This window comes from Vipera berus (assembly GCF_964194415.1).
Source record: "Vipera berus genome assembly, chromosome: 9".
NCBI lineage: Eukaryota > Metazoa > Chordata > Lepidosauria > Squamata > Viperidae > Vipera > Vipera berus.
Genome location: NC_138212.1, coordinates 3,247,146 through 3,261,014, shown reverse-complemented (window position 1 = coordinate 3,261,014; position 13,869 = coordinate 3,247,146). Strand labels below are relative to the sequence as shown.

The 13,869-nt window shown below is 50.8% G+C and overlaps 1 protein-coding gene across 1 annotated transcript; it reads left to right on the top strand.

Annotated features, from left to right (window-relative positions):
* Positions 1–42: 42 nt before the first annotated feature.
* On the top strand, positions 43–7,028 carry CCDC97 (coiled-coil domain containing 97). Its single transcript, XM_081335430.1, has 5 exons — positions 43–357; positions 1,416–2,361; positions 4,475–4,729; positions 5,402–5,531; positions 6,211–7,028. Exons 2-5 carry the CDS (start codon positions 1,509–1,511, stop codon positions 6,341–6,343), a joined length of 1,371 nt encoding a protein of 456 aa, XP_081191556.1. The 5' UTR covers positions 43–357; positions 1,416–1,508; the 3' UTR covers positions 6,344–7,028.
* Positions 7,029–13,869: the final 6,841 nt, after the last annotated feature.

Sequence of the window (13,869 nt, the reverse complement as noted above, 5' to 3'; positions counted from 1 at the left end):
AACTCCTCACCCAAGAAGCTTCTTCAGTGCTGAGATGGAGACAGAACCGAAGAAGCTTCCTGGATGAGAATCGAAACGTCTTTTTAAAAAGGGGGAAAAACAAAAAGGCCTGTTGGAAAAGCGCCTTTGGGACAACCCTCCCCTGGATGCCTGAGAATCTCGATGGAGGCGTCCAGTTACAACTCTCCCGGAACCAAAGTTTCCGCAGCTCAGATTCCCACCCGGAGCGCCATTCCCGCCGCCCCGCCCAGGAACCGGAAGTCGCTCGGAGAGAGCTTGTTCGTCTTGGTTTACGTTCCCCCGGCAAGGCGGTCGGCCAAGAAGGAGCGGGAGACGCCTCGGGAGCCGTTTCCAGCGGTGAGCTTCCGTCCTGGCCTCCCCCCCCCACCTCCTGCTTCTGTTGACGTGGAGGGATGGTTGCCCTGGAAAGGCGCCCCTTCCTTTGGGGACGACCCCGACCTGCTCCCCTTCGGGTCCTCCTTGGTCCAGAATAACAAGACTTGGAAGGGACCTTGGAGGTCTTCTAGTCCAGCCCCTGCCCAAAGCAGGAGTCCTTATACCATCTCAGTCTAAGGGTGTTCCAATCTCTTCTTAAAAATCTGCAATGATGGAGCAGCCACAACCTCTGGAGGCAAGTCGTTCCACTGGTTAATTGTGCTCACTGTCAGGGAATTTCTCCTTACTTCCAGGTTGCTTCTCTCCTTGGTTAGTTTCCATCCGTTGCTTCTTGTCCTGCCCTCAGGTGCTTTGGAGAGTAGCTTGACTCCCTCTTCTTTGGGGCAGCCCCTCAAATATTGGAATGGGGCTATCATATCATCCCTAGTTCTTCTTTTCATTAAACTAGACACCTCCAATTCCGGCAACCGTTCCTTGTATGTTTTAGCCTCCAGTCCCCTCCAGTTTGTCTGGTGGATGTAGAGCGAGGATCTTGGAGAGCCGCATTAGACGTTTTGTTCAGCTGGGGGGGGGGAGTGTCCTTAAATCTGAATATTTTGAAATGCTGCTTGGATGGGATCCAGAGCTTCTTAAGGGGTGGTGGAGTGGCCTTCTGCCCCCCATCAGTATCAGTGGGGAAGGGGGAGCCATGTTGTTCTTCCTCCTTCCCTCCTTCAAACCCACTGGATAAGTTATTCTGTCTTTTTAATGCCATTAAAGTGTCCATATTAAGATAACAGCAGCAGCATCTTGGGTCTTCCTTCCAAAATTTGTAGCCATTAAAATAATTTTGAATTTGTCTTCTATATAATTTACTTCACAGAATACCCCTTTGGGCTCAGGCCACAGTGTCATACAAGCTTCTTTGTATTTATTTCTGAGCCACAGGTTGTCCTAGTACAGTAGGTGTGATTCCTTCTCTTGGGGACATTGGATATCTGTTTGAATCAATGCTAACAAAAAATATTTTCTCTTCCAAGGTGTTAATTCTCTAAGGAAAAAAAAAGGAGAAAGTTTGCCACAGAGGGCGGAGAGCAATTTTTCCAGACAAAACCGAGGCTAGAAATCACAGGATGGAGATTCCAGCAAGCAAAGGTTGCCCTTTGCAAAGCAACAGAGATTCTGATAGGTCTTTCCAAGCATCTCCTGGTGATGATCAGAATCTTGCAGCCTCAGATATGTGCAGCTTTAGAACGGTTGGCAGTTCCCCTCTGAGTCGGACATATTGGGGAGAACAAATGTCAGGAGTCCCAAATTCACACAATTATCCCCTGAGCCGGAAAGGAACATCTGAATCACCTTCTCGTAGGGAAGAGGAATCTTGGAATCCAGGCCAAACTATGTCTGCGGGCAAACGCGAGTCCAGAGAAAGGCCCCCTCTGTTCCGCTGCTGGGCTGAATTAAAGACAGAAAATCCAGCCATGAATAATGGGAGCAAGGCTACCCAAGATGGTAACCAAGGCACTGAAAAACTGGAGGACCCAGATGCTGAAAATGGCACCCCCAGAGGAGAGGAGACCTCCGGCAACAAAAAGTCATGTTACAATCATGGAAATTTTAAGTCCCTGGCTTCAAGCAGGGTGAGCGATAGTCCCATGGAGGAGGAAGACTCCGCTCTGCTTGCCATGTTCCATGCTGTGGCCAACAGCCGCTTGGCTGTCCGAAGCCAGCAGAAGGATGAACCAGATTTTACTGCAGCTCAGAAATTGGACATTTTACGGGATTTATACCACACCAAGCCTCTGGTCTTCCTGGAGCGCTTCCAAACGGTCCTGCGCGAAGAACACTTGCCCTGCTTCCGCCATCTCTCTGGCAATTATGAGGCAGACTTTTACTGTGCTGAGGTCCGCAAAGCAAACCGGGGCAAAGCTCTGCATACTAGGATGAGGAACAAGCGTTACGCAGCTCTGCAACAGCTCATCAGAGGTGCCGGGGCCTGAATGAATTTTGGGAGGGATTTACAGTTTGCTTAAAAGTAAACCTGTAGATTGGCAGATTTGTGGACTAAGAGTAGGAAGAGGCACCGTTTTAGCCACATGTCTTGTAGGTCAGGGGTGTCAAACTGCTGGCCCGCAGGTCGGACGCGTCGCGACGAAACCGTGCCCACCCTATTGCCGGCAATGGGGAAAAAGCTCCGATACGTCACGCAACGTCGCAAGTTTGACATGTCTGTTGTAGGTGATATTATTTCCTTCGCACAAGGAGGCCGGATCAGAGGCCGCAGGTGTTTTTGCAGCAAATAGAAATAGTTTCTTTTTTTTTTCAGAAGGAGAGGGCAAGAAGACCTGTTAACTGTTCTCCAGGGTTGTGGTGCAGTAATTTTGCTGCTCTCACTTGGATTGAACTATAAGGCAGCTGTTCTGCTAGTGTCTGGACTGCACATGATGGATGTGTGTTAGAGAGAGAGGGAGGGAGGGAGAGAGAGGAAGGAGGGAGAGAGACAGAGACAAGAGGATGGAGGGAGAGAGACGGAAGGAGGGAGGGAGAGAAGGAAAGGGAGGGAGAAAAGGAGGGTAGGAGAGAGAAGCAATTGCCATTTGTCTAGTCCAGGGGGAGGCAACTTGGCTCTTTTATGACTCGTGGACTTCAACTCCCAGAATTCCTGAGCCAGCTATGCTGAGGGGAAAGGGAGAGGTTTCCATGCTGAGCCATGCTGGCTCAGGAATTCTGAGAGTTGAAGTCCACAAGTCATGAAGGGGCCATATTTCCCTATGCTGGCTCAGGAATTCTGGGCATTGAAGTCCACTAGTCATGAGGGGGCCATAGTTCCCCATGCTGGCTCAGGAATTCTGGGCATTGAAGTCCACTAGTCATGAGGGGGCCATAGTTCCCCATGCTGGCTCAGGAATTCTGGGCATTGAAGTCCACTAGTCATGAGGGGGCCATAGTTCCCCATGCTGGCTCAGGAATTCTGGGCATTGAAGTCCACTAGTCATGAGGGGGCCATAGTTCCCCATGCTGGCTCAGGAATTCTGGGCATTGAAGTCCACTAGTCATGAGGGGGCCATAGTTCCCCCATGCTGGCTCAGGAATTCTGGGCATTGAAGTCCACTAGTCATGAGGGGGCCATAGTTCCCCCATGCTGGCTCAGGAATTCTGGGAGTTGAAGTCCACGAGTCATGAGGGGGCCATAGTTCCCCCATGCTGGCTCAGGAATTCTGGGAGTTGAAGTCCACGAGTCATGAAGGGGCCATAGTTCCCCCATGCTGGCTCAGGAATTCTGGGAGTTGAAGTCCACGAGTCATGAGGGGGCCATAGTTCCCCCATGCTGGCTCAGGAATTCTGGGAGTTGAAGTCCACGAGTCATGAGGGGTCCATAGTTCCCCCATGCTGGCTCAGGAATTGTGGGCGTTGAAGTCCACTAGTCATGAGGGGGCCATAGTTCCCCCATGCTGGCTCAGGAATTCTGGGAGTTGAAGTCCACGAGTCATGAGGGGGCCATAGTTCCCCCATGCTGGCTCAGGAATTCTGGGAGTTGAAGTCCACGAGTCATGAGGGGGCCATAGTTCCCCCATGCTGGCTCAGGAATTCTGGGAGTTGAAGTCCACGAGTCATGAGGGGGCCATAGTTCCCCCATGCTGGCTCAGGAATTCTGGGAGTTGAAGTCCACGAGTCATGAGGGGGCCATAGTTCCCCCATGCTGGCTCAGGAATTCTGGGAGTTGAAGTCCACGAGTCATGAGGGGGCCATAGTTCCCCCATGCTGGCTCAGGAATTCTGGGAGTTGAAGTCCACGAGTCATGAGGGGGCCATAGTTCCCCCATGCTGGCTCAGGAATTCTGGGAGTTGAAGTCCACGAGTCATGAAGGGGCCATAGCTCCCCCATGCTGGCTCAGGAATTCTGGGAGTTGAAGTCCACGAGTCATGAGGGGGCCATAGTTGCCCCATGCTGGCTGAGGAATTCTTTGAGTTGAAGTCCACGTGTCATAAAAGAGCCAAGGTTGCCTACCCCTGGCCTAGTCCAAATTTGCCTGTTGCACCAACTATACTCCTGACTCCAGGTTTCTTGTCTCAGACATCTCTCTCCCCGTTCCTTGTAGGTGGGGAATATTTCAGCGATGAGCAGATGCGGGGCCGTGACCCCCTCCTTTACGAGCAATACATCGGACAGTATCTGAGCGATGAAGAGCTGCAGGAGCTTGGCCACTGTAAGCTGGAGGCTTCTTGCTCCCTCTCCGGCGTCCTCCTAGATTCCTACCAGGAGCAGGTGATCCAGCAGCGGCTACTGGTCCAGCAGGAGCAGGAAGACGCCTGCCAAGAGGAGGAGGAGGAAGACAGCGACCAGGAGAGCGAAGGTTGGTGAAACAAGGAAGTGGGGTCTAGTGGTTGGATCTCAAGAGATCCAGGCCCTGCAGAAGACCAAGAGCAGCTGAGTTGCTTCGAAGGGGATAGTGGAGAACCTGTTGGATCGGTGGCTTTGCGGAAAAAATGGGGAATAATGGATAGGATTTAATGTACAATTTAATCGTAAATTAAATACAATTTAATCCATTTTTTATTCTCTCATAAACTGCTAGGGAGGTTTTCTGTCTCCCAAAAGGTGAGGAGAAGCTGCCTCTACTATCCTAAGTAGTAGGAGAGCCAGTTTGGCCTAGTGGTTAAGGCACCAGGCTAGAAATTAAGAGACTGTGAGTTCTAATCCTGCCTTAAGCATGAAAGCCATCTGGGTGACTTTGGGCCAATCAGTAGGAGATGGGGAGTTCTAGTCCCGCCTTAGGCATGGAAGCCAGCTGGGTGACTTTTGTCAATCAATCAGCCCAACTCACCTGGCAGGATTGTTGTGGGGAAAATAGGAGTCGGAAGGTGTGTTGGATATGTTTGTTGCCTGATATCCCACCTAATAAAGTTGGGGTACAAATATATAAAAAATAAGGAAGTCATTTTTTAAAAAAAAGCAGGGAAGGGCAGGGCATTCCCAGCCCCGGAAGAGACGCTGACCATCCCTTCTGCTGTTCTTCCTTCTTTAGACCAGGGTTTGAATCCCGACGCAGACGAGTGGGTCCCCGACACAGAGGAGAAGGCTTTTCTGCGGGAAGAATTCACCAGCCGGATGTACCAGCGTTTCCTGGAAGGCAAGGATCTGGACTTCGACTACAGGTAAGGAGAGGACGACTCAGGACAGGACAGATCTCTGCGGGAGTGGCATGCACACCTAACACTTAGCTGGATTTACGGATCGTGCAAGCCAAGCCCAGGTAGCTGAGCACATACGTTCCCCCATGCTGAATTACCAGCCGTCAGAAAGTCACAGCATGAACAGAAGAAGGGCCTGGCGGGAAGAGGAAAAATGCACAAGAACTTAGTGTTTTTACCACGGGAACTACTCAGAAGTAACTCCACGCGCCGTTCTGGGTCCTTTGGGCCTGACACAGGTCCCAGGAGCTAGCTACTTGTCTTAAGTAGCCTCTTAAGTAGCTGTTCCATGAAAAATGCAGGTGTGGAGCAATACAAGGAGCTTCTTAAAAAATACCTTCTATTCTGTGCACGCCATCTTGGAAATACAGGTCTAGTCCTTCATTTACAACCATTTGGTTAGTGACCGTTCAAAGTTAGAATAGTATGGGAAAAAGTGACTTGCTACTACCAGTTTTCCTACTTAGGACCACAGCAGCATCCCCAGGGTCACACAATCAAAATTAACTCAAACGTAACTGCCTCGCTTCGCCACAATAATTTTGGCCTCAGTTGTGACCGTAAGACCAGGACTGCCTGCGGTGAAAGCTGACCCCTTTTTCCTTCTCTCCTTCATCCCCTGACTTCCCGCTCCTTCCTCCAGTGAAGTAGACGAGAATCCGGATTTTGACAACCTCGACATTGTCTCGAGAGACGAGGAAGAACGTTATTTTGACGGGGAGGACCCTGAAGTCGCTGACACGATGGAAACGGAAGAGTCGGAGCGAAGACCTTAGCCCCTTGGGAGGGAGGCAAAGGCACCAAGGCAGCCTGCTCCTGGTGAGAGGGCAGGGATATATACCCTTGTGATGCCCCATCGTAGGTTTTATTTCTCTTGGCTGAATTGGGTGGAAGAATCCGCTTCACCTTCAGAGCGATGGGAGTGTTGAAACCGGAACTCGTTGCCGAGGGAAGCTTGGGAGACCCACACACATTTTGCGCAGGCGGTGGGGAGACGACCACGTTGCTTCCTGAATTCTCCTGAGGGCCCAGTAGGAAAAGATTGGGGAGAAGAGAAAGATCAGAGAATGCCAGCCTGGGTTTGACCTGCCCCGTCCCTTTATTTGGACACGCTCGTTGTGGAGATTACAGGCGTGTTCCTTTCTCGGGTCCACATTTTCCCCTTGACTTGTAAATCGGTGTTTTTCAACCTTGGCAACTTTCAGGGGGGTGGACTTCCCCATGCTGACTGGGGAACTCTGGGAGTTGAAGTCCACCCCTCTTAAAATTGCCAAGGTTGTGAGAAACACTATTTTAACTTAAATCAGTCTCCGTTAGAGACATTGCTGGCCTCAAAGTTTGCCCTTGCCCCAAATCTAACGTCCTGCCGACCCTGCCAGTGTCCTGCTATTCAGTGGCAATTGGGACACCAAGTGTGCGTTTTCCAGCATTTGGAAGTGAACAATAAAATTGTTAAATAAGGCTTGGCGTCATTTAGTGGTTTCGTCAGAATACGCAGCAAGTTCGCCGCTTCAGTAAAAGCTCCCGTAGGGCCCCGTTGCTCCCAATGATTGGACGTCCAACGTTGTGCATGATACAGTCCCTGTCTCTAACGGGGTATAGTTGGAAAAACAGAAGGGGGGAACTTTTTTTGAACTTCTGGAGTTCACACTAATTCTGGAATTAGAAGAGTTAGTTTGGTTAAGGCCCCATTCTAGAAACTGCGAGACAATGACGAAAACTGGCTGGGTGATTTTGGAACAATCACCAGGTGACGGTGAGTTCTAGTTCTGCCTTAGGCATGAAAGCTGGCTGGGTGACTTTGGGCCAATCACCAGGAGATGGTGAGTTCTGGTTCTGCCTTAAGCGTCAAAAGCTGGTTGGGTGACTTTGGGGGCCAGTCCCTCTCTCACAGCCCAACCCACCTCACAAGGTTGTTGTTGGGGAAAAAAAGGAGAAAGCTGTGTTGGATATGTTTGCCGCCTTGAATTACTTAACAAAGAAATAAGGGATAAAAGTGTTAATAAATAAACTGAGAGGAACTGAAGTCCTTCTAAGGGAGCAAGGAACTTGCCCTTACAGCTGAAAAGACTTGAGCAGGATACAAATTGTACCATTTCCCCTTTTCTGAGGAACTAAACTGGCTTGTAAGAGCAGCTCTCCAGTTTTAATCTGGTTTGGAAGCAAGGTGTGTGTATAAGTGAGCAAGGGGAGATTTCAGCTGTTTGCCCAGCTAGTTGTCCCCTTACGACAACCCACACTCTGGAGTCCCAAGAGGGCTGGCAAAACCAAGCATCCTTCTCTGTATCAGCCGAGAACGCAGCCCTAAATATAGGCTAGCCTCTGTTGATTTCTTAAATCCTATCATTGTCAGCTGCTTTGGATGGCTATGGCCAGGAGGGGGCAGCACGTCTCCAGTAAACATCTGGATTCTTAGATCCAGTTTGGAGAAACTGCAGAAAAAAAACACCTTCAAATTTGGCAGTGAGAGGTCAGGCCGTCTCCAGGATGCTGGGCTGATCACACGGCATCTCTCTTCCCTTCCTTTTCCTTCGTTGTTTGATTGTTGTTCCTCGTTTCTCCGCTAACCACTAACTGATTCCAGAGTTCCTTAGGTGACTGCGGCGATTTTAGGATTCAGCCCAAAATGTATTCCTAACCGACTAACCAAAGGAGAGAAGCAACCTGGATCTAGGGGGAAGTTTCCTGACAGTGGGAACTATTAACCAGTGGAACGACTCGCCTCCAGAAGTTGTGGGTGCTCCATCACTGGAGGCTTTTGAGAAGAGACTGGAGAGCCATTTGTCTGGAGTGGTATACGGTGTCCTGCTTGGGTCAGGGGGTTGGACTAGATGACGTCCGAGGTCTCTTCCAACTCTGATGATGTTCTGTGTTCTAATCCTAACATTTGGAGCGAAAAATCGAGAGAGAGGGCCGCATTTTACCATACGGAATTGAAAGCACCTGAGAATGTGGAAAGCTTTTGGCAACTGGAAGGATAAGCACGCAGGGCGTCCGTCCGGCACGCAGGGCGTCCAGAGAAATGTGGACACCGTCCCAGCAGATCCTGCCTCCCAGTTGCCACTGACTTCATCTTAGACAACAAGGCCTCCTGGAGTGCTTTGGTCACATCCGAGTGACGCAAAAGCTTCCCTTTTTCTCACCACAGAGGAATCTGACCCTCATCGCTACAATTGATCTTATGGTTAAGGCTAACTGGGCTTGCAGAACCGCCGTCCCCTGCCTTCAAGGTGTAGTGGCCCAGCCGTGGGCTGCGGCACCCATGGCCTCATGAGATGCTCATCAATAAAGGAGAACATTTCCAGCTCAGGGTTGAAACGAGGGATCCTTGGTGCTCTCCTAGCTGGGTTGTTTTCTTGCAGACGTTTCGTGGTCCAGCTAGGGAACATCATCAGTGCTAGAAGGAGGACTGTGGGGTCCTCGGTGCTCTCTGAGCTTGATGGTTTTCTTGCAGGCCTTTCATGACCCAAACTAACATCCTCACTGCTCTCCTTTTATATTCGACTGGCTTGCCCTGTCAGAGTTGCAGGGAGTGGCCTTGGAGTTTCTTTGGCTGTTTAAAAGGTAAAGGTTCCCCCGCACATGCGTGCTAGTCGTTTCCGACTCTAGGGGCCGGTGCTCATCTTCGTTTCAAAGCCGAAGAGCCAGCGCTTGTCCGAGGACGTCTCCGTGGTCATGTGGCCGGCATGACTAGACGCCAAAGGCGCACGGAACGCTGTTACCTTCCCACTGTAGTGGTCCCTATTTTTCTACTTGCATTTTTACATGCTTTTGAATTGCTAGGTTGGCAGAAACTGGGACGAGTAACAGGCGCTCACTCTGCTACGCGGCACTCGGGATTCAACCCGCCAAACTGCCGACCTTCTGATCGACAAGCTCAGCGTCCTAACCCACTGAGCCACCGCTTATTCAGCAGTTCCTTGACTGGGGTATTTTTCGCTTCCTGATCGTCGGTCTGGTGTTAAATCTTGGAGTTACTCTCTGCTCATTGATGGCTGGTGGGGAAGCGTTTTGGTCTTTTTGTTTCGGCTTGTTCATTGTCTGTTTTGCACAAGTAGGCAGGTGCTCATAAACGGGTTTCCCAGTGTAGAACGTTTCCCCGAGAGCATCTCCGCAAATTGTAGGAAGGCCTGGAAAAGCGAAAAGGGCAAATTCAGCCGGTGCTGATAGAAGAGACTATTTGTAGCTCAGGGTTACACTGGGAGGCCCTTTCAGGACCCAACGAGGTAACGTCATCAGGGCTAGGAGGGAGTGGGCTTCGTGGAGAGGAGGAAGTGGGGGGACCGTGGGGTCCCTGGCCCTCCCTGAGCTTGGTAGATTTACGATAGTTTTGCCAAAACTCCCCCCCCAAATTAAATCTATCCTTTGGCAAAACTGCACCCAGAGAAGCCCTGGGAATTCTGGGAAGTTTGGGAAAGTGGGAAGTCCCGTTTTTTTCAGCAAAGAATCAAATTGTATAGAAGATGCTACAGGTAGTCCTCGGAATACGGCCAGAATTGAGCCCAGATTGAGCTAAGCCAGATAGTTGTCAAGTACATTTTGCCCCATTTTACGACCTGTCTTGCCACGGTCATTAAGGGAATCACTGCAGTTGTTAAGTTAATAACAGGATTGTTATTAAGCGAATCCGCCTTCTTCCCCTGTTGGCTTTGCTTGTCGGAAGGTCGCAAAAGGGCATCACATGAGTCGGTTGCCGAGCGTCTGGATTTTGATCCTGTGGCCACGGGGATGCACAACGGTCGTAAAGTGTGAAAAATGGTCCTAAGTCACTTTTTCTCAGTGCCGTTGTAACTTTAAATGGTCACTAAATGAACGGTTGTAAGTCAAGGACTGCCTGTATACTCCCCTACTAAAATTGACTTGAGTCCTCCCAAATCCCAGATTGCCTCTTCTACTTTGCCAGGGGCGGACTCACAGAGGACTAGCAGCATGGCCGGGCAGTCAGTTGCCTAGCAATACCTCTTAAAACGGCCAAAAGAGGAGGAGGCTTATGAATCCAAAACTGTTGTGTATCCCCCGCCCCCACAAGACCCAACCCCAAGCAGTTTTGTTTTATAATATTTGATTAATTTTCTATTATTACAGTTCATTAGTGCTTAACGTGTTGCCTGGGTTGATTCTTTTTGCTTAGCGATACAAGTTAAGTTCTTAAACTCTCTATCCCGTTTCCCCAGCCACTGATAAAATAAGTTCCACGTTTGAAAATATTCTGCCTCTTCTTTTTCTTTGATCCTCAACGCAAGCCTGTCCATTTCAGCACAGTCCGTGGTGTTAGAAACCCCGAGCAGTTTAAATTCTTGCAAAACTTCTCTGCCAACCGCCGGGAGCCGGGCATCGGGACGGCCATTCCTCCAGCGGGAGCCTCTCCTTCCTGCCAACGTGGTTCCCTGCCAGCTGCCAATTGCTCTCCTGAATGCCCACAGAGGCCCGGCACCCGCTTGAGGCTCTCGGCAAGCTGCAACGCAGCACCGTGGGCGCTTCAGCCCAGCCCTATCCTGCCGTCCCAGGACGGGGAAAAAAAACAAACCAACCAAGGAGAGACTTGCCAGCTCAGGGCTGGATCTGACACCACTTTCCCTTGAGATGGTGTGGTGGGGAGACCCCTCGGGGAACCCCCCACCTCCCGAATGATTAATCCCTTGCTTGGCAACGTTCAGGCCTCAGCCTGCCGTGGTCGAGGCTGGTAGGAAGGCCGACTTCTGCCTGGCACTGCTGCTGTTTTCTTACTCGGGGGCCCGGTGTGGATTACTTTGCAAACAGGATGCTGTCTGCGCCCGGCGGAGGGGATTCCCACCGCCCCTCCCTCCCTCCCCCCCCCGTTCCATGGGCCCGAAGCATTTGCCTGAGTCACGGATTTTGGCAGAAGCAAACGAGCAGAGTACAAAGCAGAATAGCAGATTTGGAAGGGACCTTGGAGGTCTTCTAGTCCAACCCCCCCCCACCACCACCTCTGCCCCTGGCAGGAGAGATCCCATACGATTCCGGACCAACGGCTGTCCGGTCTCTTCTTGACCGCCCATCTCATTCACAGAGGGACTCTGGTTGTTGTCCCATTAAAAAAAAACAGAAGATGCCCATAGAATGCTACATTTCAGTCTCTAGATTACTGAAAAAATGCAGAATGAAAGACTCAGAGCTGGAGTGATTGATCCCCATCCCAATGGGGTTAGAATAATTGAGTTGAACCCACTGTTCAATTGGCCCTGGTAGGCTAATCACCAGGAGGTTGTGAGTTCTAGTCCTGCCTTAGCCATGAAAGCCGGCTGGGTGACATGCAACAATCACCAGGAGGCAGTGAGTTCTAGTCCTGCCTTAGCCATGAAAGCCGGCTGGGTGACATGCGACAATCACCAGGAGGCTGCGAGTTCTAGTCTCGCCTTAGCCATGAAAGCCAGCTGGGTGACTTGCGACAATCACCAGGAGGCTGTGAGTTCTAGTCCCACCTTAGCCATGAAAGCCGGCTGGGTGACTTGCGACAATCACCAGGAGGCTGTGAGTTCTAGTCCCGCCTTAGCCATGAAAGCCGGCTGGGTGACTTGCGACAATCACCAGGAGGCTGTGAGTTCTAGTCCCGCCTTAGCCATGAAAGCCGGCTGGGTGACTTGTGACAATCACCAGGAGGCTGTGAGTTCTAGTCCCGCCTTAGCCATGAAAGCTGGCTGGGTGACATGCAACAATCACCAGGAGGCAGTGAGTTCTAGTCCTGCCTTAGCCATGAAAGCCGGCTGGGTGACATGCGACAATTACCAGGAGGCTGCGAGTTCTAGTCCTACCTTAGCCATGAAAGCCGGCTGGGTGACTTGTGACAATCACCAGGAGGCTGTGAGTTCTAGTCTCGCCTTAGCAATGAAAGCCGGCTGGGTGACTTGTGACAATCACCAGGAGGCAGTGAGTTCTAGTCCCGCCTTAGCCATGAAAGCCGGCTGGGTGACATGCGACAATCACCAGGAGGCAGTGAGTTCTAGTCCTGCCTTAGCCATGAAAGCCGGCTGGGTGACTTGTGACAATCACCAGGAGGCAGTGAGTTCTAGTCCCACCTTAGCCATGAAAGCCGGCTGGGTGACATGCGACAATCACCAGGAGGCAGTGAGTTCTAGTCCTGCCTTAGCCATGAAAACTGGCTGGGTGACTTGCGACAATCACCAGGAGGCAGTGAGTTCTAGTCCTACCTTAGCCATGAAAGCCAGCTGAGTGACTTTGGGTCTGTTGCTCCCTCTCAGCTCAAAAATAAGAAAAGTGGGTGGACATATGACGTCTCCCTTAACAACTAGTTGTGATTCACTTAATGAATGGCAAAAAGGTGGTAAAATGAATGGTAAAAAGGTGGAGCCTTGGTGGAGCAGTGGGCTAATGCCTCCTTAAGTAACACCAGCTGCCTGCAATTAGTGCAGGTTCGAGTCCCACCAGGCTCAAGGTTGACTCAGCCTTCCATCCTTCCGAGGTAGGTAAAATGAGGACCCAGATTGTTGGGGGCAATTAAGCTGACTTTGTAATAATGCCGCTTGGGGTGTCTGTGAAAGCCCTAACAAGCAGGCATATACATAGAATGAAGGCTACTGCTAAGCTTGTAAGCCGCCCTGAGTCTTCGGAGAAGGGCGGGATATAAATGGAATTAAAATAAATAAATAAAATAATAAATAAACGAGGATGCCAGCAGACGGAACGGTAAGAGGTCCTGGACGGTGTGTGTGTGTGTGTGTGTGTGTGTGCGTGTGCACGATTATCACGTCCTCTTTGTGCTTCCCAAAAGACACCCACTTTGTGCAGGGAAGGGGGAGGATTTTTGCCATTCCACACATTGTGCAAAGCCAGGCATGTCTGTGCAACAGGTATTTTGGGCAGAGAAAGCTCGTTCCCTTGCGCCCTTTCGGTTTTTCCAGAAGCTCCTGAGAGCAACCCGCAGTTCGTGCAGCTTGAAGCCTAGCTTTTTTTTTTTTTACAGGTGGTCCTCAACTTCACAACCACAACTGAGACCCCAAATTTCTGTTGCTAAGTGAGACATTTGTTTAGCGAATTTTGCCCCATTTCACGGCCTTTCTTGCCCTAGGGTGGGGGGGGTAGGCAACCTTGGCTCTTTTATGACTCGTGGACTTCAATTTGCGACGGTCAAAAGTGCGAAAACGGGTCATCGGTCATTTTTTCAGTGCCGCAACATAACTTTGAACCATCCCTAAAGCGAAGGGCTGCAAGGCGGGCGTGACCTGCGCAACTGTATAAAGTGGAATTAGGTGACCGATCCAGAGTCGCCGAGCGCGTTCGGGGATCCGGGGGAAGGATTCGAACCCGGCTCTCCCTCCTCGAC